Source organism: Lynx rufus, unplaced genomic scaffold (genome assembly GCF_022079265.1).
Source record: "Lynx rufus isolate CCGP_SWC_20201006 ecotype Redwood Valley unplaced genomic scaffold, mLynRuf1.p SCAF_5, whole genome shotgun sequence".
NCBI lineage: Eukaryota > Metazoa > Chordata > Mammalia > Carnivora > Felidae > Lynx > Lynx rufus.
In genome coordinates, this window is record NW_025814867.1 from 104,255,000 (window position 1) to 104,279,410 (window position 24,411).

The window sequence follows — 24,411 nt, forward strand, 5'->3', positions numbered from 1 at the left end:
ACATGGGCCGGCCCCCAGCAACTGCCAAGGACCAGCAGTGTTAGTTGGTGAAACACACGTGCCCTTGTGATTCACGTTAGAGCCTGTGAGGTATGACTGCGGTGCAGGTGGGAGGGTTCGGAGGCATTGAATTAGGTCCTTGTTACTCAGTAACCAGTTATGGCCCAAGTGACCGGGCAATCTTTGGAAGGAGTAGTAATTTTCATGACAACTAGTTCTGTGCACAAAAACCAATTGAGGGCAGGATAAATTTTGACCACTGACTGCAACAAGATAACAGTGGCCAGAGAACTTAGTAGACGGTTTCCTCCTTCAACTTATTAGTATAAATCCTACCATCGCAAATAAAATTTGGCCAGGAGACGAAACTTGCATTTTTTGTGTGTGAAGAAAATGTGTACTTATGTTTTTTAAGGAAAGCATAGCACAGATGGAGCTGTATCGGGGGAATCAAATGTATTTGTCTTGTTGTTCACTATTTTTGTTGTCACTTCTTTGATCCGAAATAGAAAGAAAATAACGTCCCCAGTGAAAAGGACAAGGTGATTTAATATGGAGTATAATAAACTTAGCTATCACTTCCAAACTAAAGCAAAGCAGTCCATCAAACCCTGAATACTTCACCAGACATATCTGGTAAGATAAACTGAACAACTTGTTTCTTAACGTGAGTATGATGTTAGTTAATCTAAATAAGATGAGTTTTAAAAACCCCAAAAACTCAAGTAAGAACAAAATCCAAATCTAACTCTTTGGGAATGCTTGTATAAATAAAAGCAACATCTAATTAACAATTAGTACACTCTTTATAAGGTGCAAAACAAGGTCCTATGTGGGGAGAGCTAAATTTTCATTTCCACCTAGCAGTCACTCTGAATACTTTATAGGTCAAATGTAATAATGACATTTGCTTCTGCTGCCCATTTTCAGCAATACATTGTTCTCTCTGGAGAAGGTGGTTTGGGAAGTCAAAACACTGCAGTGGGAAACAGTGGCACTGAAGGTAGAAGCAAAAAAAAAAAAAAAAAGACAGACCTTTGAAACAGGACTTACTGAAATTAACTTTTAAAGCCGAGGTAGCCCATTAGAATTGGCCTTATGTGAGGGCTCTATGGAGCAGTGCAATCAAAGGTGAGTCTCCTCAACAGCATCACGGACACCCCGACTTTCCCTTTGCAAATGCTGATTCCAGGCCTGGCGGGACTTCCTGCCTTCTCCCCAACGAGGCCACGGTGGCTCTTCTCCTCTGCTGGGTGGGTGCCGGCCTCCAGCTCCAGCTGCTGGTCTCCAGAACGCTTGGGATTCATACAGTAGTTTAGCAGGCAGCATGGTCCCACTGCTTCACATTAATGCCAAACGCCAAACTTGGAACAGAGCTATTCGATACCCTCCCTCCCTCCCACACTGTATAAACAAAACGTGTCAGCTTCCAGCTTACTCCTGGTTCTGGATCAATTTATAATTTGCTTGAGATTTTACATAGGTGCAAACTTTTCCATACGATGAGCCAAAGACTGCAGAGTGCAAACAAAATTTTATGAAATGACTTAGGCGGAGTAGCATCTGACTTGCTAAGAAAGTGACAGGGAATAAACATGTTGGAATATAAATAACCAGACCAGTTCAGATGCTCCTTTTTGTTCGGAGTGTTCCATCGCAGGAACCAGAATCAGTGATAATATGGGAATGATTTCAGCATGGCTTTGAGATGGCATTGGTAGAAAGCTCTTCTGATAGAATTAAACAAACATAGTTCTGGTATTTGTGGGAAAAAGACTGTCAGAATTACAACAGTATGATTCATCCTTATAAAAGGGCTTTGATGAATTACAGTTTGATCTAAAATCTGGGAACTAACCTAATCTGGGGATAAGAACCTGTATCGTCAATGTGGCTGTGGGACGTTGTTTCCTTCTCCTGATCTCCTTACAGTTATCCAAACAAATAAAAACTTAAAAAGGATGTCTTACAGTATTTTTTTTTTCTTTCACTCAGCTTCTTACAGCTGCAGCTTCAGTTACTATAATATACTCTACACACTTCAAAATTACATAGGAAAATACCCAGAACAACTAAATAAATAAAAGGCTAAAGAAAACTGGAACAGTACTGCGTCTCCATCTGAGACTAAATCATCCACTTCGGCATCACAGAGAAGGGCTAGGACAATTTTTTTCAAAAGATTTATATACAGGTTTGAATCCAGAAATTAAGGTTAAAAGCATAAATATCGATAATTTCAACTAGATTCAGAATGGTTTTTCAGAAAGATATGATACAACAATTTAGAATAAAACAAAGCAGGCATCGTATTTTGGTTTGCTTGAGACATACATAAGGTGCAAGAACTTCTTCTCTTGAGGATGCTTGTGGGACAAATGTTAGTGTCAATGGTGTTTGCTGGCAGATTAAGGTACACACCATAGCAATATGATTTTCCAAAATATAAAAGAATAAGATAAATGAAATGAAAATGGTAGATGGGGGGGCACTACATGTTGGTTGGGAATATCTGTGCTAACAAATATTGTTACCTGAAAATGCCAACACCCCTCACCAGCGGATTCAGGGCATGAGAAAAGCACTAGTATTGAAATCAAGACTTCACTCAGAGAAACAACAAGGCGAGTGTCTAAAGGACTATAAAGCTTTGCAGGATTTCTGCTACTCTCAGTGCCTAACCGCTTAAAAATTAAGCATTTCTACAAAAAGTTTTTTTTTGTGTGTTTTTTGTTTTTTTAAGTATCTGAAAACAGTCATATCCAGTAGGTTGCCCTCCCACCCCACCCCTGCCTAAGGGAAAAGCCACTGAGGTTTAGGAAAAGCAGATCAAGTAAGATATTAATCACATAGAAAAAAGTAATCTTTTGTTTTGCTTCTTTTTAAAAAAGGTCCCATGAATATACAGCAATCTCTTAAGGAAATCTAGTGAAATGTAATTGGAGGATTGAAGGACGGTGCTCTGGCAAAAATAGATCTATTCTAACGTGTTCTAGAGAATAACAAGTTAGTACCATTGTCAAGGTGCATGTTCTGCACCAAACAATTTCTGTTGTTGGTTTTTGTTTTGTTTCATTTTGTTTTGTTTTTGGATTTTTAGCTAATTATAATTTTTAAATCACTGCTAGCAAGTGGTCCAAAAACTCCAACAGCCACCAACATTGGGACCCAGCAATTTTCAAACATTCACTTTGTGTTTTGAAATTTAGAAAATATTAATAAAACAGCATCATAGTAAAAATATTATGCTAAAATCTGGGGCTGCTCACCTGATTTATTTCTACGTGAATGGGGTTAAGCTTTAACCTCGGACTAACTAGCTTTCTAAATCCTTCTTCCTCCACGCCCACAATGTTTATGCATTTTTGAGGACACCATTCCAATGCTCTGCTGTCCTCTTTACCTGCTTTGAAGAAAAAAACAGCCCAAACAAATCCCTATATTCTTTTCAATTGTTAGTATGTTGTACATATTTTCCAGCACCGAAACTGAAGTAATATCTACAACTATGAAAAGCTAAACCTAGTCAGTACTAATAGAGTCGTTTTTTTGTATGGCTATTAGGTCAGATTACGATTAGAAAAAAAAAATCATCATTACAATTCAGTCAAGTATAAATAAGAAAGCTAGATAAAACCTTGTAAACTGTCATCATTTAGAGATCTAATTCAAAAGCTTCAAACTCGAACTAACGCTATCAAAATTCCGCCAGTTTGAAAACCAATAAAAATTATTGCTGGAATCCAATAATTAAAATTTGGTAGTTTGTGCTGTGATGCAAGAGTGGGGATCTACTTTGTGCTATGGAACAAATACCCTGTAAACTCGGTAGCCTCCGACTAATTTTGATTTATCACTTTGCATGTGTTGCTAGGAAACAAGACACTGTGAATGTCAGGTGGTTAAGTCGGTATGTCGAATGTTCGGATAAGCCAGGTAATCCACTTGGCACTGGCATATGTATGGTTGGTTTTATGTCCGAAAGCAACAAAACACAAAAAGGAAACAAACTTGCAGGTGGATCTGTGACTAAGAATCCCACTCTGGTCAGGCATCCCTCCCTCGGCATTTATTCATTCAACACCTCCTTGACAACATCAACTCAAAATGGCTCTAAAACCTGCAGTGCCAATTAGGCTGTGCATAGCAATTGCTACCCGTCCAGTCTGTCTGGGATGGATGTAAAAGGTCTGTAGCTCAAAGTCCACATGAAGTGAGTGTCTTCAATGTGTTTAGGATAGTGAAGTAATACTAAGGTCACTTCTGAATAATATTTTTCTTTTTTTGTTTGTATGAACGATCCATTGGTCACATAGACCCCTGTGTAAAAATAAAAGAATCCTCAAGGCATGAAAACATCAGTAATCTGTAATCTGTAGGACTCTTCCCCTGTCTGGGAAAATATTTGCCACAATTTGCCCCAAGCAAATTCTTCTTAGTCACTCAAGGCTAAGAAGAAAACTCAGCTTGTAAGAATTGTAATTTTCTCTCTCTCTCTCTCTCTCTCTCTCTCTCTCTCTCTCTCTCTCTCTCTCCCTTTTCACCAGCAAACTATCACTCTGGTGGCAAATATAAAAGTGCAGAATATATGGACCACGAGGCCGAGCATACACCGCTAACAATGGTACATGTGCCTGCCCGTGCTGCTTGGGGGTCTCTGGAACAGGCTTTTTAATATTATTCTACAATATAAATGTAGGTATAACCTATTATATAAACCATCTTAGAACTTAAATCTCCATGTACAAAAAAGACTAAGAATATCTAATAATAACTAGTGCAGTGCGTCAGTTTTTGTTTTTTTGTTTTTTGTTTTTGTTTTGAAAGAATAACTAGGTAATATACGAAACTAGTTTCACACTCTCCGGTTGGTAAAAGAGACGCTGGATGAGCTACAGTAAAGGCAGCCTTTTACCAAGTTACCACCTATTACCGTCAAAAGCCTTCAATAGAAAGCAAAGCTCCAGGATCATTCTGTTTCTGCTCATTATCAGACAGATAACCTCACCCTCAAAGACTCTGGGTTCCAAAAGAACAAACGGGCCCAGGATGCTAACTTCTGCTTCAAGTGAATCTGGGCCGTGTAGGGCAACAAGCACTTGTTTGCAGTCTATATTTTCCACCACATGGACTCACTAGCATCCCTCCGTAAAGACAAGGCTAGGGTAGTAGGTAAAGCACAATGTTTTACAATTAAAGGGCGCTTCACTGGTCAGCGCAGGAAATAAGTACAGGAGCCTGTGGCATTTCTTTTGGCTGTCCATCATGGGTGAGCGGAGTGGACCTCTGACCTCTGCAAAACAAGAGGAAGAACAAAAGAAATCACCCACTTAGAGTATGTTATCAGACACAGGAGAGGATGATGAGTAACCAATAAGAGCTTTCCAATATCTTGTTTATAACAGCTAATGTTGACTTGTTACTGATGCTATTTAAACTGTTAGCTGCTGCTTTTATTGTTTTTTGAAAAACTTCTTATCTCAGTTCACCTCACATGACTCAACAACACACTGTGTCCCAAACAACCATCTCCATTTTGCAGAGATGAAATCTGAACCACCAACAGATTTGGGGCAACTCCCTAAGAAGTGGAAAACTTTTAGTCAAGGGCAGTGGTTCTAAGACAATAGTCTCTTGATCCACTGATATTAAAACAGGACCCATTCCTTTCCTCAAGCTGCCCAAGGGGAAAATTCTCCTCTACTAATTGATAACCTCCAGGATTATTTCCTAAGACATATAATAATAAACGCAATTTACTTATTTAAGTGTTTATTTATTTATTTTTTTTTGGGGGGGGGAGGGGCAGAGACAGAGGGAGACCGAGAATCCCAAGCAGGCTCCATGCTGTCAGCACAGGGCCTCTCATGTGGAGCTCAAACTCACGACTTGTGAGATCATGACCGGAGCTGAAACCAACAGTGGGACGCTTAACCAAGTGAGCTGCCCAGGTGCCTGTAATATTAAAACTTAAGTGTAATTAAAGCAATGGCTGGAGACCAGAGGCCTGTGACCCTAACACAAATGAATGAAAACACTGAAACCCTCCTAACTAAAGAAAAGTCTCACAGGCACATGGAGAGCAAGAGTGCAAGGCAAGAAGGTAGGCAGTGACTTGTCTTTAAAGTGTGAGAAAACCCGCACAATTTGGGTAAAATCAACACGTGCAGAGACAGAACTCTAGACAAGACAAGAAAATTCATATAAATAACCGTCATTTGGATTGAACTACACCAAACTTAGCCGATTTTTTATTCTGCTTTTGTTTAATGAGTAGGAAAAAAATTTACTTCACAGTTGTAAGAGAACCCTTCAAATTCTTGGTTAATTTCCACAGAGCTTCTCATTCTAAAAAGACAGGTTTGGGCACCTCCCTGACATTCCCCAACAGGCCTACCAAAGACCAGACAAGGTGCGCTCACTGCTCTGGCCTACAGTGGTCTGTGTTGCACAGCGCTGGGCTGAAAATCTGTGATGCAGCAGCAAGGCTTCCAGTGGCCTGACCCTTTCCACATCGTATCTTCTTCAGATGACACGGAACAAAAGCAGCTTTTTAGAAATTCAAATTATACCTTTTTTACAACTAAATCCAAGTTTCTTTCTCTTGATGCACACACACAAAAATAATGTAGATAAATTACAACATTTGGGGATTTCAGAATCCAATAATTACTTAGCCTCAGATACTAGGATTTCAGAAAAACAAAACATGTGCTATAATCAAACCTCTGGATTAATCTGTTCAGTCATGTGGGGATGCTGTAAGCACCAACTGTTCAATATGTTCAACTCTTTGTTCAAGAAAGATGAAATTAAAATGCCATTTTTTTACCTTTACGACTGAATATGTAACAATATTACAAAAGCTAAAAGAATTTTAATTAAGTATTGAAAAAAGGAAACAGAAGAAGAAAAAAAAGTGAAAGATGAAAAGTACAGTATAAAAAAAAAGCAACAGGGACAGAGAGCAACTAGGGTGAAAGCCCAGTTTAATTAGAAAACAAAAGCAAAGGAGGGGGGAGCCCAGAATGGCTACAAATAACGGATGCTGCCGTTCCCAGCGTAAGGGTCGGTGAGACTCTTCGTGACTTTCTAGGACACGACAGATGATTGCTTAAGCAGCATGTCTGAGCAAAGGCAAAGACACCGGAGTTCAAAGACCTTAGTTCAAATCTTAACTCAGTTTAGATGTGGGTTCTTGGCAAGTTAATGGTCTGCAGTTTCGTTAAAAAGGGATCAGAAAGACCCACCCGGCAGGGCTCATTTTAGGACTCAGTTTAATGAGCTTTCCCCTTATGGAAGTCCTAGTAAACAAACAGGCTCTCAACGAAGGTTTATTCCAACTTCCTATTTCCTGCATTTTGCAAAACTGCCTTTCTATGTCAGGTTTCTAAACCTAACATTATGATTTCTCCTGGCAAGAATGCAGGTAATATGTTTCCACCCCAACTCTGCTCATCACCCTCAAAATTATGAACCTAGGTGATGCGAAAACAATAGTCAATGGGTGTGCAACCCAGGTAAAAGTACATTAAGCCTGCAGGTAGATGGCAGTCTGGAGGTTCTGCTTTAACAGGTAAGAGCCCTTAAGGGGGATCTGTTTCTGTAGATATTAAGAACACTAACCATTTATGAGATTGATAGTAAGATTCTAGTATGCAATATTGTTCTAATAGGAGATTTAAAAAAAAGAATCTTTTTTCTATGCTTGCTAGTGAACGTAGGTGGTCATACTTTAAGAACATCTCATCTATTCATTCACCCATTCACTTTTTCATTCATCCACTGATGTAGCAGGAACTAAGGAAGCTGGGGATGTGAGGATTAAAACCAGTGCTCTGCTTTCAAAATTCAAGAGACAGACATATCAAGGAATAATTACAGCCCAGTGTGGTAGCTGGTCTCAGAGAGCATGTATAGAAAGTATGCAGGGACTTCAGGAGGGAGACACAGAGCAGAAAACAGGACTAGCGACGGAAGGAGAACCAGGAGTTCGAGGAGACGGGGAGGCACACAGGCAAGAACCCGGCTTATCCAGGTGGCAGCGACTGATCCCACGTGATCGCAGGGCAGAGAGGAGAGTGGGAAGGTTTGGTGAGGCTTTCTGCTGTTGCAAACTGGAAGTCACGGAAGGTTGGTTAACAGAGCCAGGGTGTGACCACAGTTGTGTCTGGAAGGGGATGCTGGCGGCAGCACCGGGTGACTGTGTGGTAGACCTTGCTGAGCCCTGCATTATGATCCTCTCCGAATTTTTACATTGCCTTTTATCTGAAATTTATGGGGACACTTAGTAACATGCGGGCATGCATTTCATTCTTCTCACACGTGTAGGAGTCTGTCCTCTGTATGAGTGGAGATATCTGTGCATGATCTCCTTCAGAGATTTGAGCAGATTTTAACAAGGTCTGTCAGCATTCTCTTGCCGTTAGGCACTTACAGTACACACAGGAAAAGGAATTTGACTTCTTGGAACTATCTAGAGGCTATCTGTGAGGAAGCACTAGAACTGTAACATGACAGGTAAAGGGCCTCCTGAACCTGGATGTGGAAAGGGACAATGCAGCCCAACAGGAGGGTATGGAAGTTGTGCTAGATTTAAAACTTTTGTACTGAAGACGGAAGTCTGGGAAAGTAGCTCACCTGTGGGTAATCTACTTTGAATAAAAGTACGAAATACCCAAATTTACAAATGGCTATTTTTGCTTTCCCAAAGGATCCATTAAATAGTAGAGTCCCAATTATACACGTAGAACTTTAATATACTTTCTGTGAGGCTTTACTGAGTTCAAAAGCCTTTCAGATTTATGATCTCACGTGATCCTTACAGCTCTGTGATTCTTTGGGGCTATCATTATGCTCCATGGAAGATGAGAAAACCGAGACCGAGAGAATTGACTTTGTAGCAAACTGACAGTTAAAGAAAAATCCAGACCTTCTGTCGTCCATGAGTCAGATGCCAAGACGCTTTTTCCTGACCACAGTTTTCTTCCACTCCCATCACGACTACTGCCAACACCATCATTAACCAGGGCATTTACCATGTACCAGCACTGGGACACTAGTTCATTCCACATAACATCTCTATGAAATGAGTGTCACTTACACCCATTTTATAGAAGCAAAACTGAAGGATAGAGAGGTGAATGATCAATCTTGCTCAAGACCTTGCAATTTACAGGTGAAGGATGTAGGGCTCAAACCCAGCTCTGAAGCCTGACCTCGAAGCTCCAACTTAATGATTAGAGAATATTGCTTCTCTGCTCTTTCAGGTTTCTATGGAAATGAAGTTTAGCCACAGGATAGTATATTTAAAATGCAATACCTGGCTGAGTATATTATATTTTCCCACACTGCTAATTAGGACATACGCTTTTGGAACATGTCACATAACTTGCTCTTGAACCAAGTCTCGTGAACCCCAAAGCATTGTGAAAAAGGCCACAAATCACATCAGAGAGAGTGATTCGGCTTCCACATTGCTCTCTCCATCCCTCTTCCGTGCCCAGGAGTGAGGATGAACGGGACCCCCCAAATCCTGGGGGAGCACACCACTCACCTGTGTACGTTCTCCATGGCGGCCACTTCAGCCAGCGCGGCGAGACTGAAGAACGCAGACACGGCTGGCATCTCCGGAGTGCTGCTCCGCGTCTCCGCGGCCTCAGTGTTGTGTGAGCAGTCATCACTGCAGCCGGACTCGGTCACTTTAGGGAGATTCCTCTGCAGTTGTTCCTTTGGTTTGTCATCTGTAACGACAGGGAAATTGATCACAGGAGGATCACCATGTTCTCTTCAGAGGAGGGACACAGAGAAAACTCTGTGCAGACCATGTGAAATGAGCTAATATTCTTTGTTCACTTTTGTCATCCATCGAATACCAAGGCTTTTATCAAGGATTTTCTGCTCCCACGGTAACAAAACTCTTTTATTAAGTTCAGTTGCAACTATGGACAGTGCTATGCCCTGAAGCTAGGTGGAAGAGAAGCTGAGTTTTATTCAAGGTCAAAGAACAGGTCAGTCTCAGAGTGAGAGGGAAAAAGGGGCTTTGGCCAAAATAAAACCTATGGGACTTCTGCAAAGGGGCCTGTGGATGCTGTACAAAGCCCCTAAAACCCAAGTGCGCAAACGTTTCTGATGAAGCCGTAGGATGCCCTGCAATGGCAACTTGGACACTCTGTACGCTGTGACACCAACACTTAGGATCACCAGCACTGAACTAATCCCAGTGAGATCCCAAGTTGTTATTTGTGTTCTGAAGACCTACTGGAAAGAAGACAAAGGGCCCCCTGGTATTTACAAAGAGGTGCTAAATGCTATGAAAATCTACCTGCAGGGAAGGAGTACACTTTCTAGATTACATGGCCATTATAAAGGAGGAGGAATCTTTATCATGGTTTTTAAAACATTTTAAAAATAGAAAGCAACTGATAAAGAACATAAATGTCCTATACTAGGACATGGCAGTACTATGTGCTTTTCTACATGAAGGTAATATTTTCTACGTTCTTCCACTCTTTCTGTAAGTGAAAATGAGGCTATAACAACTTATAAAATCAAAATCACAGGGGCACCTGGGTGGCTCAGTCAATTAAGCATCTGACTTCAGCTCAGGGGTTCATGGGTCCGAGCCCCATATTAGGCTCTGTGCTGACAGCTCAGAGCCTGGAGCCTGCTTCAGATTCTGTGTCTTCCTCTCTCTCGGCCTTTTTCCCACTTGCTCTCTGTCTCTCTCTCTCAAAAATAAACAAACATTAAAAAAAAAAATCAAAATCACAGAACAGAACCCAGAGTGGAAAGGGAAGCGGCAACGGGCCTGCCGGACTAAATATCAGGAAAAATAGATTCTAGTCCTTATCTTCTACCTAAGTAGCCCACTGTATTCAAAAACCAAACCCTATGTCTCTGATCTTCATCCCTTATATAAATGGGGGTATTTAATGCGCTTTACTGCCCTAACAATCTGCATATGCTAAACACAAAAAAATGTGCACAAAATTCACTAATTGTCCTCCTATTCTATTTCAGCAATGAATCTTTATTTGCAATTACATTAACCTTAGTCAGGTATTTTAAAATATCCCTCTCAAAAAATACTCATTTAAACATTTTTTTAGACATTTTATTAGTTTTTCATCACGATAACTGTACTCTTTACTCCCCATCACCTGTTTCATCCATCCCCCCACCCACCTCCCTCTGGTAACCATGAGTCTGTTCTCTAATAGTTAAGTCTGTTTCTTGGTTTGTCTTTCACTCTTGTTTTTCCTTTGCTCTAAACATTCTTTTTCTATTTATAGAATTCATTATGGACCTGTGTCCTTTTTCTGGAAACTGTATTAGGGAAGGGGGAGGGATAACTCAAAGCTGATGGAATGAGATGCTGGGGGTGCTGAAAGGCAGAAAAAAGGCAATAACAGCTAAGATCACTAATGACACCCCAAGATCTGAGGGTATTGCTCAGTGTCACTCTCTGACTCCATTCCTTAACTTGGGTCCCTCTGGCAATTCTGCTGCCATGGAGGCCATGAGAAACAGCAATACACCACAGGCCGTGACTGAACATGGAGAAACTCACAGTAAGTTCAGATGTAGTTCAAGATTAGCCCAGAAAACTCAAGAAATCCAGGAGCATTCTCAGGCTCCCTCAGTGGTCTGAGTCAGCTTTAGAGGAAGGACTGGATGCTTTCTAAGGTTCCTTAATCCATTGGTTGAAATATTTGATAATATGGTTTGTAGTGACTTAAACAATGAACCAGGACGAAACACTGATTCAGCTAGTATTTTTAAAAGTCTAGGATCTCTGGGAATTTACTTAATGAAGACTATTTTTGTGCATGCTGAGAAAGAGAAGGAGAAACACACAGTCCTAAAAATTACCTTTCTTTTCTAAGAATGCTTTTGGAAAAAGAGCTGTGATTTTAAAATGTGCACATTTTGTACATTTGGGAGTCTGTGGAAAACTAGCTCTCAAGGAGATCCAGAGAAAGAAAATGTTACTATGATCAAACCCACAGAACAGACCCCTTTTCCAATGAGGACCCATACTTGGCTTATCGTCATTTGCTGGCCAATAGGGCCATGACAGTCACCGGCTTGCTCTGGTTATCTCTCATTTAAGGCTCCCTCTTCTTACCCAAAGTACCTCCTGCTGGTGACACCCGGCCATCTGCTGTCCTGACAAGGTGAGTGATCTTGGTTTTCCTTGCTTTTCTCTTTTGGCTGCCCACCAAGGGTTCTTGAGTTGTTGTTGGCTCTGGAGTGTTGGGAATGGATAGGGCATTTTTAACCTTATGAGCAGGCTCTGTGGTGTTTTTGTCTTCTGAAAATATGGCTGAAATAGGACAGACAGATCATATATGATTACACACAAAAACACAAGACATCAACATTGCTCTTGGAAAGAAACATTTCTCAATGTCCGAGCTATCTGAATGGAGAACCTAAGAGTTTTCAAAGTACTGATGAGAAAAAGAAATAAAACACTACCCGTGATTTTCAACCAAAATACTTATTTATGTTTGCTTTGATAAATTAAGTACACAGGATTAAGATGCCCTCTCTCTCTTTTAACAGAATACTGAACCAAGAGGCCATCAGAACAACATTTTCTAAGAGTTTGGATCTCGCAGGTTGGTGGGAAAGATAGCATATGTGAATCTGAGTGAACTGTGTCCCAACAGACTGTAATTTCTACATGTGGTCGGGGTCCCTATTTGAGATTCCCTTGGCCACCTAGTCTGGAGCAGATAATAAACAAGTTTCTCTTCTTCTGAGGACACTGAGATTAATTAAATATGTGCTTCTTTTTTATTTTTAAGTTTATTTATTTGTTTTGAGGGAGAGAACATGGGGGAGGAGTAGGGAGAGAATCCCAAGCAGGATCCACACTGTCAGCGCAGAGCCTGACACTGGGCTTGATCTCACAAACCATGAGATCATGACTTGAGCCAAAATCAAGAGTCAGACGCTTAACTGACTGAGCCACTTGGGCTCCCCAGATATGTGCTTCTTAAATTCACAGTTATCATTGGGACATTTGTTTTCCATCACCGGGCTGGACTGATCAGAAAAGAAACTGTGAGGCCTGACCTTCTTTTACCCGTATAGAATGCTCAGGAAGGACGTGACAAGACACTGGTGATGCTAGCATGTAATGAAACACTCTGTCACTGAATTCTAGAAGCAGGGAAAGTGCTCAGTGAGATAACTTAACGAAGTACCACAGGGCAGCAGGGCTCCTGGGAAGGTTTACTTTAGCTTCTCCAGATTCTAACTGTAATCGCAGTAAGTCACTCAGCAGCACACTCTTGTACCTAAGCATCACTGCGTCAAGAGTGAGAAGCACACTTGCTCCCAGCTCGGCCAGGCTGGGGGTGCCTGTATCCCTTCTTATATCCTCATTTCTTCAGGAGTTCATTCTCCTCGCTCCCAGTTTAACAGTGAGACAAGTAGGGGCGCCTGGGTGGCTCAGTCAGTTAAGTGTCCGACCCTTGGTTTTGTGAGTTCAAGCCCTGTGTCAGACTCTGCACTAGTGGCACGGAGCCTGCTTGGGATTCTCTGTCTCCCTCTCTGACTTTCCTTCACTTGTGTGGTCTGTCTCTCTCAAAATAAATAAATAAACTAAAAAAATAAAATAAAATAAAAGACAAGTAAATGTAGATAGGAGTACAGCTTTTAATAATATATACATGTAGTCCAGTTTAGCAACTGGAACTTTCTTTACTTTTTTTAAATTCCAGTGGTCTGTAAGGGCTTTTAAGCAGGGAAGGGAGGCATCTTTCCATTTTAAAGCCATCTAATCTCTTAAGACAGGCACAGAAACAGTTTCTGACAAAAAGGGGAGTGTGGCTCTGGAAGTCAAGGTCTGACATGACATGCTTGGTGCAAACTGAACTGGAGGAGAAAACTGAAGGTGCTGGTCAGCAGGTGGATCTGGAGGTAGACCTTGGAAACACAACAGTATGTAGGGCACAGGAGGGAAAGAAAGCTAAAAGAAGAGGAGGAGAGCAGAATGAGAATGATTCAGGATGTGAAAAAATGCACATGCTGGCATAAACACTTGCATAGGCTTCACTTAACAATTTTCATCTAGGTCTTTAATGAGGTTAGGTACATCCCGGAGAAAGGAGGGCTATGAATTTGTAAGATCTTTGCCCTCGAGAGATTGATTCCAGCTTTCCCACTCCAAAACAAGTGGGAAATCATTTCAATTACATCAAAAGAAAGGATATAAGGCAGAAATCATACCATGATTTGTGGCTTGGCCTTACCTCAATATAGCATAATAGATGGCTATGTGGGGAACTGGCTTAAGATAATAGTTATTAAAAAGAAACTACTTGGCATTGCTCCCAAATATCTTTTCAAGCAAGTAATCAAAAATTAGGAAAAAGGCTCCTTTTACATTATAGATCTGTACCCAGGAAACAGTCTTGGTGTATTTATACTTTGATATTTAGCTTACCATAGGCCAGTGCTGTTATGTATCTTAAGATTTTTTTTTTTTTTTTTAGTTTAAACTTCAATAAAAGCTGCCAGCAAAATAAAAGATAATTTGGTTAGAATGCTCCAAGGAAGAAATATTCCATGACTCTTCATTAGCCTTGAAATTCAAAGCCTCCTATAGGTATAAAGAAGCTACAATCTGAGTTTACAATGAGCATAAATAGCCTCTATTAGATATTCACAAGCTTCGCTTCAAACTTTATCTAGTTTCTTATCCAGATCCATCAGTTGTCCCTTCCAGTTAGAGGGGGGAATGTTAATCACCCCTCCAGTATGATCACAACATTATAGACGGCCCTTCCAGAAAAAGCACTAACCTCTTCCCTCTTCTCCTTCCTAGGAAAATCTAGAACTTGTGGAAATAAGGATGTAGCAGGGTTACAAAGATGAAGGGTGAATTACATCAGAAGAACTGCTTACAGAAAGAAGGAACCCAGGAGGTCAAAGAAAAGACCAAGTGGTTTAGGAGAAGATGAGCTAATTTCTACACAAAGACCTGGATTCTACTCTTGATTTTTTAATTTATTAACTGCAGAACCATGGGTCTCAGTTTCTTCATGTACAGATGGAGGTTGGTCTAGATGAGCTCTAAAGGATCCATCAGCCCCAAATTTCTTTTCATGTGCTACCCAGAATCAGGGGCCTAGGCAGCCTCCAGCCAGCTCCAGAATCTTAAGGTGAGGGATAAGTACACCCTTGATAAGGACAGTTAGTTCTCTTGCTTGTGGTAAACCTTCAAACGGTTTCATTTCTTTTCAGTAGTTGCTCCATTTCCTATATATTCCAGATGAATTGGTAAAAACACAGTAAGAAGCCAAGGGGATGGCTGCAAAGGGATTGCAAAAGGGAGGTAGAGTAAGGCCTAACAGCAGACTGGGACCAGGGGAAGCTCAGAAACCAGCAGACAAGATGCCGGGGCATTGAAGGGAGACTGGCCAAGAGACACGAACAATCAAAGTCCCAGAGGTTGGTGTACTAGGACACAGAAAAGGAGTGAATCAGGTTGCAGGCCAACTGGAAGAGGCAAAATGTGAGAATACACCGAAGATTCTCAAAAATCCCCAAAAAGGAGGCAATGTCACCTTTCTAGATATTGTCTCCTCTAAACTTAATGCCAGATCAGGAAGCAATCATGGGGCCTGCAGATCATCCACATTTGAAGAGGTACGTGATGAGATCTTGTTAGAATTTGGAAAAGGGAATAAGGGTGAGTCTGCCCCGTGCTTTGACCCAGGAGCTACCTATCCGCAAAACATCCTGTGCTGTCTGGAGGCCAGGACCAATGATACCCTTCAGGGTCAGCACTCAGAAAGAACCCTATCCTAAGAAGAAGAATTGGGGAAGGCAGGTAAGGCTAAGTCAAAGAAGTGGTTGTGTGGGACACGACAGTACATCTGAGCCCAGCAACGTTAGCAAAGCAAAGGAAGGCCTGGTGGTGAGAGACAGGAAATGGAAAAAGCTCAGAGAGAAAAACAGCCTGAAGCTGAGCACCAAGGAACAGCAAGCCAGTTCCTTCTTTGTCCTTTCCGCCAGACTAATGGAAATGTGAGAAAAGAAAGGCTTTTGTCCTCTAAAAACAAATTAGTCATTTCTCTTTCGGCTTGTAATTGAACACACAAACCTACCCAAGCACTGCAAAACAAGTCCACAGGGCTAGTTTTTACACTCCACGATAATCATTAACACACTTGGAGCGTATCATCTGAGAGAGATAATGTGAGCTCACTCCTGGAGCAACATGAGGAATGTGGCAATAAGAGACTGTCTTGTTTTCCAAACTCTGCTCCCAAAATGTGGGGTAAATTTTTTGAGATAGCAGCACTGTGCTTGTACTGAACCTCAGGAGTCCACCAAAGTGCTCCAGAGTCATGAATTCACATTCCAACGAGGGGGATCAAACTTGCATTGAAATTATTATAGCCAAATCTGGAATCTCACTGCCTTTGGTTGGCCTCCCTTGAGTTGAAAATGTAGTCAGATGCTGAATGGAACACAGAAAAAAGAATCAAATGAATGAGTCTTATCTAAGATCCCAGGAGACCTTGCTGGAGTTACATAGCAACTCTTTTGAACTTGAGAAAAGAGATCAAGGTTCGTCTGAGTGTTGTGGATCATGTTTGAAAATTTAACTCTAAATACTTTTTCTCCCCTGTAATCGTACTCATATACTGCAAAGGGAACTAATCTTGAGATTTTTAGTCTAAGGTTCGAGTTGTTTTATTTTTTTCCTTTTAAGATGCCATTTATAATAGCATCATCTGAGCCAAATGAGGGGCTCAGGTATGCCTGAAAATCCCAAACTGTAAGCCGCCAATGTACTTTAGTGGAAAGAGTGCTGGTTTCTTCCTTTCTCGCTTATGTTGGTCAGGCTTCATTTCTTTATCACGTATTTGGGGCTAATAAGCCCTCCTGAATTCACTGGGTCTCCTGCCAAGATTAGTTTTAGAAAAACTATTGTGAAAGCCCTCAGGAAACTATAAAGTAATATTAAGTATTAATTATCATCATCATTATTATGACAGTTAGAAACCTCCAGCTTAAGCATGAGCACTGGACACCGTAACTTGGTAGAAAGATAAACACAGTGGCAGATACAAGTCACCCTGGTTTATCTGAAAAGTTAACCTTTAATTCTAGGCTGATAGGCAATCTTTTTTTATGATCTGCAAAAGTTTCAAGAAATGGCTTGGTGATTTTGAATTTTAAAAGCATAGGGGAAAATGCTTAAAACAGATTATAGGCTTAGCATTTAAACGGCAGATGTGATTTCTAAGCACCTAAAGATTTCTGATATTTTGGGGAAAAAATGAATTTTGGGAAAAAAGTTATACTCAGCATGATGCCAAGAAAGCAGAGTAAACTTTAAGTCATCCCCTCTGAACCAAAGTCTGGAACAGCTCACAGGTGTGTGCCCTCAGTTGAATGAACTAGTATAGGCATCAGCTACGAACAACTCCTGTCTAACCTCTGCCTAGGATGGCCAACATGTATTAAAATTCTCCCAATTAACAGTTTCGTCTTCCGTCCTTATGTATTTGTACTCTCCCCCAAGGTAAAGTTTTAACAAGCAATGGTATGACCATAGGTGAAAGACGATGAAGTAAAGGGCCTAGATAATTCACAAAGTACAGTCACCACCTGAACAAGGAAATACAGGGGAAGGTATGAAAATAAATAGCCACTTTAAATTACTGGTAATTTCTGATACACAAACGGATTCCTTTTTTCCTGCCCACATAAAATGAATATGCACTCCATGCCAAGCAATTTTCAGTGCATGTTCTTCTAAGTTTATGATGTATTCATATACATTAATGATAAATATAATAGCACCAATAATAGCTCTATTCCCACTAAACCCTTGGGACTGCCTAGAAGACTGAAATTGATTTACTTTTCTGCCCCCTATAGGGCAGAATTAGGGCTGCAGAATAAGGTAACTTTCATCAACCCACTTCATACCATGGTAATAATGCAAGGAGGAGTGGGGAAAGGACATCTGAGGTTGATGTATTACTACCTCTCATCATTCACCCCAGCCCTAAACACACGCATCACACACACACTTGGTACCCATACGGAGAGTGAACCTAGTGAGGTTAAACACAATTTGTCCCGCTGAAAACTGCTCAGTAGTGGCAGATCTAAGACTAACACCCAGGTCTCCTGATTCCAATCTGATTCATTCTTTCTACCACAATGCACGTGCTATGATACCATGTTCTACATGAGACACGGTTTCATTCTTTAAAAAAGAAAACATTTAGAACAGTATCATTCCAAGTAAAGAGTAATATGGTCTTAAGTGCCTCTTAGACTTCTTTGACTGTTCCTCAGTGCCTTACATTTACCAAGTGTCAGCAGAATATATCTTTAAAATACACAAGAGCTAATATATATCACATTTTGGATGTTAGCATTTAATGTTGAGACCAGCACAACAATTCACATTTGACTGTGCCAGCTAAGAGCACAAACAATACTCTGGAGAGGTGGTGAATGTGAGGTAACAGGTCAGAGAACAGATACACTGCTGGCAGTTTTTGTAAAAGTGCAAGGACATAAAAGCAGACATCTGGCTCATGTGAGCTGTTCCTACCGAATACAAACAATTTCATGTTTGTTATAAACCCAAGTTTGAATATTTTTGAGAAATATCTTTAACATATGAGTGTTTTTCATAAATGACTTAGGCCAAATGTGCATTTTAATTTTCTTCTCTCTTCCAGGATACAAATGAGAGTGTATCTGGGAATCAAGAGATGTGGACTTCTTCATTAAGTTCCCCTTTCTGGTCATAAGTAAATCAAAGAGGTTGGACTTAACGAGCTTTAAGATTGCTTCTAGGTTTTAAATGAAGCGACTCCTGATTAAGCGCTACCAAAACGTTCAGCTCCTTAAAAATGGCTACAATGGAAAAAAAAAAAAAGAGGAATCAATGGGAAGAAGAGGGCAGCTACCTACACATCACAGAAATGAGTACTCACCAGAGGGTTCAATATTTAACAGAAAGTAGGTACACATCACAAGTAAATAGGGCTGTGGGAAATTTTGAAGTAAAATCTGCACCTAGGAACTGTAACGTTATGTTAATCAACATGGAACTTTCCTTGGCTATCCATAAGCCTCTGGAGCATTCATTAGAACATATTTAGGGGTACTGAGAGGTGGGCTGGGCAAAGTTCAGGACAGGAACGCTGCTGACATGCCCACGTCCAGCCAACCAGGAAAACCCTATGCTGGCTCTATTCTGACTCCTGTAAGCACCTGCCTGCAACATGAATGCAATATTGAATATATTTAATTATGGGAAACTCTAATTTCTGGTGAATGTGGTTCAAAGTTTTAAGTGCCCCCCTTGACAAATTAAGCTCCACAGGACACACTGCCTGACCCTTAGAAGGGTCAAAAATCTGTCAGTTGATTTGAAAATTTAAAACAACACAATTATGAGCCCTCAGGTATAGTGCTGTTGGCTGAGCCTATATAAATTATGCCTTTTTAAACCTTTCCAAAACAGACTACCCGAAATGATACAAAGGGTATTGCTTCTTTTACCTTCTGTAGGGTGAATGGCATCCAAGAAGAGTTGCTTGTTTGACCATTTGTCCCCACTTCCTAAAAACAATGAGAGAAAGAAAGTGAAACTCTATTCCCAGGATAGACACATACACTATAAAAATAAGACTACACTTAAGAGCTTATATAAGACACATTATCACACAAATGAAGCAGAGTTTTATTTTAACTATTTAATTTTCAAAATGACATTTGCCAACTAAAATAATCAGGCTATACAGGAAATGGATTAAAAACAAACAAATTCGCCTTTTATGAAATCACACTGCTGGATAATTTCTATGACTTTAACTAAGATAACTGAAGATCAGTTCAAAGGGAATGATAAAAGCCAACATTTTTACCTGAAAAGTGATGTTTCTCTACTGGAAGCAGAGAAAAAAATAGTAACATACAAAACTAACAGGCTAGAGTGGAGGTGAAAATAAAACCCAAATTAAGTAAAAGGTTACACATAGGAACACGGAGGCACATATGTCTACACATGGAAGACAGGTGCATTTTAAGCCTCATTCCAGAAACATAAAAGGCTTCACAAGTGGCCATGCAAGTAGAATGCAAATGGGCATCGGATGAGTAGGCTCATAGTCACGAAAGTAACATGCAGGGCGATGCTAAAGAAAGCCTAACTTCCAGGCCACGTGGCTGTACTGAACCAGATGGGAACATTTGTCTTTTGTGTGAAAGAATAGGAGTCCTGAACTATGAGAAGGCAGAAATCTTCAGATGAGCCTTGAAGAGGTTCAAGGGCCCATCAAAATCATAACAATAAGATAGATGCTCAGAGTGAAGAGATGGTGGAGGGCAATGCGTCTCTAGTGCCCTCTGGAAATAAGTTATGTGACTGAAGGGGGTGGGAAGAGTCTGGCAAACGAAGTAATATAGATTGGAAAAAGATAGGTTACGACTTAGGAGTGGAATCCTCCTAGATAAGAATCCTCAAGGGTCAGAGAGAGTACAGAAATGGTGGCACTTTCATATGAATAGGGAACTCTTAAGGTTTCAGGAGATAGGAAAACGTGGTCCTGCTTTGATGGCTGCCAAACATGAGAAAAACAAGAAAAGTCAAAGAAAATAAGTGGATAAGAGCTCAAGAAGACTAAGTTACAAAATGCACCAAATACGGATGAAAACAAAGCAATTTTAGGATTCATATGGAACGCTGAAAATAGAGACATTACGGGATTTGAGTAGGAACCCAAGTGAAGGAGATCTCTCTTTGCAATTAGCTGTGGAGTCTAGAAATAATGAATATGCCTGCATTAGGAGCCGATGACACTGAAGCAAGCCAAGGGGAGGAAAAGGCAAAGGTGGTGCACAGAAGCGTTACTCAAAGATGGTTCACAATGGAGGTGGCCAAGAAACCTTGATGGAGGATGGAAGGCACCAATACCTTTTTCCGGAACATTAGGCTTCTCCTTTTTGTGCTTATATTTGCTGACAATTTTGTGGAATAAGTTCTTTTTCTGAGACTGGAAAGGACCTACAGACAATATTAATATAAATATATTTTAAATTCACAATGTTTCATAAAACAATACTGTGTGTTCCTCAACAATTACACCCTCCTCCCACCTATGGTAGAAGCAAACTGAGTCACAAGAAAGGTCATCTTGCATATTTTTCTTTACTCATAACTAGCGCTCAACACCCTTCCTTAGGTTTATTTAAAACCCGGTGAAATTTTCCTTAGCAATATATTGGGCAGAAGCCCCTAGTAGGGCTGGGACTCCTTAAGCAGAAACTGCAGATTTAGTGACTAGAGACAGACTACAACCCATAATAGCACAGTAGTTGTACTCTTCAATAAAGATTTAGATTCCTAAATCTAAATATCATGAAGGAAAGGATGGCAGGGGCATTTCTTCTCTTCTTAGAAACTGGTTTTCATAGTAAGAACAGCAATTTAGGACAATAATTGGCCTGTTAGCATCAGATAGCTTTCTAGCCTTTTCTGTGGTTATTTTAGGAAGAAAACCTGCTTAAAGATAGAGAAATATTTACCAAAAAAAAAAAAAAAAATCAGGGCGGGGAGGGGAGTCTCAGATTGTATCTTTGTTTTCTTAAAGAAAACAGAACTAAGATTTTCAATCACCAATCGGAAATGTCAACGGCAGCACTGACCTCCCCAAAGCAGGTTTCTTTCTATACCCTCTGCATATTCCTATGTGAAACGGACTCAAATCATTTTACATAACTTCTGTTTGCTCATCTGTAAATGGGGATAACGCTAGTGCCTAACTCAAAGAGCTGATGTGAGGATTTAAAAAGTTGGAGACTCTATAAGCTGCCCCTGTTGCACCTACCCACCTGCCAATATCTGCACCCACACATGCTGCCCTCCTGCCAAAGGCAAACTATCTACACTCCTGCCTAAAGTATACAATATGCTGGCTTTTATGTTTGCACATATCTGCAACTGTCGCCAATTTTAGATCATTTTTACTACCTCAAAAAATCAATCCCATATCCTGTAGCTACCTATCACCCTTCCTATTTCTGCATTCCCTCTACCTCTAAGCAACCACTAATCCACTTTCTGTCTCTAAAGATCTGCCTATTCTGGTAACCTCATATAAATGAATCATGTAATATGGTCTTTTGTGTCTGGATTCTTTCACTTGGTATAATGTTTGCAAGGCTCACCCATGTCGTAGCATGCATCAGCATTTCACTCCTTTTTAAGACTGAATAGGACTCCACTGTGTGGATTATACTACATTTTGTTTATTCACTCATCAGTTGATAGATATTTGGCTTGTTTCCACCTTTTGGCTGTTATAAATAATCCTGTTACGAATATTCACATATAAGCTTTAGTGTGGACATGTGTGTTCATCTCTCTTGGACATAGAATACCTAACCAGTGGAATTGCTAGGTGATATGGTAACTCTATGTTTATAAACCTTTGGAGGAACTGCCAGGCCCTTAAACACCCTTACCAACACATTGTTATCTGTCTTTGATTATGACCATCATAAGGATGTATTTCTCTCACTGTAGTTTTGATTTGCATTTCCCTAATGACTAATGATGTCAAGCATCTTTTCCTGGGCTCACTGGCCATTCGCATACCTTCTTTAGAGAAATGTCTATTCTGATAATTTGCCCATTTTTCAACTGAATTTTCTTTCTTCTGACGCATACAGTTCTTTATATATTCTAGATAAAAGTCCTTTATCAGATATGTGATTTGCAAATATTTTCTCCCATTCTGTGGATTTTCTTTTCACTTTCTTATTAGTGTCCTATGAAGCATAAAAGTTTAAAATTTTGAAAAAGTCCAATTTATTCACTTTGTATGTGGTTATTCAGTTCTCCTAGTTCCATTTTGAAAAGACGATTCCTTTCCCCCTTTGAACAGTCTTGGCTTCCTCACTGAAAAACTGCTGACCAATGATGTACAGGTTGATTTCTGGGCCCTCAATTCTATTCCACTAACCTATATAACTATGTTAGCACCATGCTGAATTGTCTACTGGTTTTTGTAGCCAGTTTTGAAACTGAAAAAATTTTGGCTATTCTGAATTCCTCGCAATTCCACATTAATTTTAGAATCTCTTATCAGTATCTACAAAATTAAACTGACATTCTAACAGGGGTTGGGTTGAATCTATGTATCAATTTGAAAGAGTGTTTCCACCTTAATAATATTAAGTCATCTAATCCATGAACATGGGATGTTTTTCCATTTATTTGTCTTTCAACAATATTTTGTAGTTTTCAATTTGTTGTACTTCTTTTGTTAAATTTATTCCTGTGTACTTTATTCTTTTTGATGTTACTGTAGATGGAACTGTTTCTCCAATATTTTTAGATTGTTCATTGAAACTGTATAGAAATACAACTGATTTTTGTATAATGATCTTGTACTCTGCAACCCTGGTGAACTCATTCATTCATAAGCTATGGTAGTTTTCTAGGGAAATCCTTAGGTTTTCTATATAAAATATCATGTCATCTGTGAACAGAAAGAGTTTTACTTCTTCCTTTCCACAATACAGAAGCCTTTTGTTTTCTTTTTCTTGCCTAAGTGCCCTGGCTAGAACCTCAATTATGATGTTGAACAGAAGTGCTGAGAATGGACATTCTTGACTTGTTCCCTACTTTAGGGGGAAGCATTCAGTCTTTCATTATTAAATATGCTGTTTTGGGATTTTTATAGGTGTTCTTTAGCAGGTTGAGAAACTTTCTATTCTCAGTTTGTTGAGTATTCTCATTAAACGTGTTGGATTTTGTCAAATGCTTTTTTTCTACATCTATCAAGATGATCACATGGGTTTTTTGTTGTTCTATTGATATAGTATATTACATTAATTGATTTTTGGATATGAAACCAACATTGCATTCTGCAAGTAAAATCCCATTTGGTAGTGGTGTATAATTCTTATTATATGTTGCTGGATTTGGTTTGCTACTATTTTGTTAAGGATTTTTATGTCCATTATTTTAAGAGATAGGATCTTGTAGTTTCTCTTTCTTGTGATATCTTTGTCTAGTTTTGAGATTAGGGTGATGCTGGCCTCACAGAATGAATTAGGAAGTGTTCCCTCTTCTAATTTTTGAGTAGGTTTGAAAAACTGATATTAATTCTTCCTTGAACATTTGGTAGAATTCAGCAGTGAAGCCTGGGGTTGGTTCCCTCCTCTCCCAGGTATTTTTGTGATTACTAAATTCAATCTTTTTAGTAGTTACTGTTCTATTCAGACTATTTCTTAAGTCAGTTTTGCTAGAGTTCTTTCTAGGAATTGTCTATTTCATGTAGGTTATCTAACTTATTGGTATATAATTTTTCATAGTATTCCTTTATAATCCATTCCATTTCTGTA

At 39.9% G+C, this 24,411-nt stretch overlaps 1 protein-coding gene across 6 annotated transcripts in view; it reads right to left on the reverse strand.

Moving 5' to 3' along the window:
* Positions 1 to 320: 320 nt before the first annotated feature.
* The window catches only part of BBX (BBX high mobility group box domain containing), a 284,140-nt gene continuing 260,049 nt past the window's right edge, over positions 321 to 24,411 (reverse strand). For 4 of the 6 annotated variants that reach the window (XM_047100273.1, XM_047100277.1, XM_047100272.1 and 1 more), the window contains 5 exons: positions 20,975 to 21,064; positions 19,561 to 19,620; positions 12,131 to 12,328; positions 9,557 to 9,743; positions 321 to 5,293 (listed from right to left, as the gene is read on the reverse strand). In XM_047100273.1, coding sequence (XP_046956229.1) covers positions 5,206 to 5,293; positions 9,557 to 9,743; positions 12,131 to 12,328; positions 19,561 to 19,620; positions 20,975 to 21,064 — 623 coding nt within the window. In that variant the 3' untranslated portion in view covers positions 321 to 5,205. The remainder of the gene's footprint in view (positions 5,294 to 9,556; positions 9,744 to 12,130; positions 12,329 to 19,560; positions 19,621 to 20,974; positions 21,065 to 24,411) is intronic. The other 2 variants (XM_047100276.1, XM_047100278.1) reach the window with 2 other exon arrangements.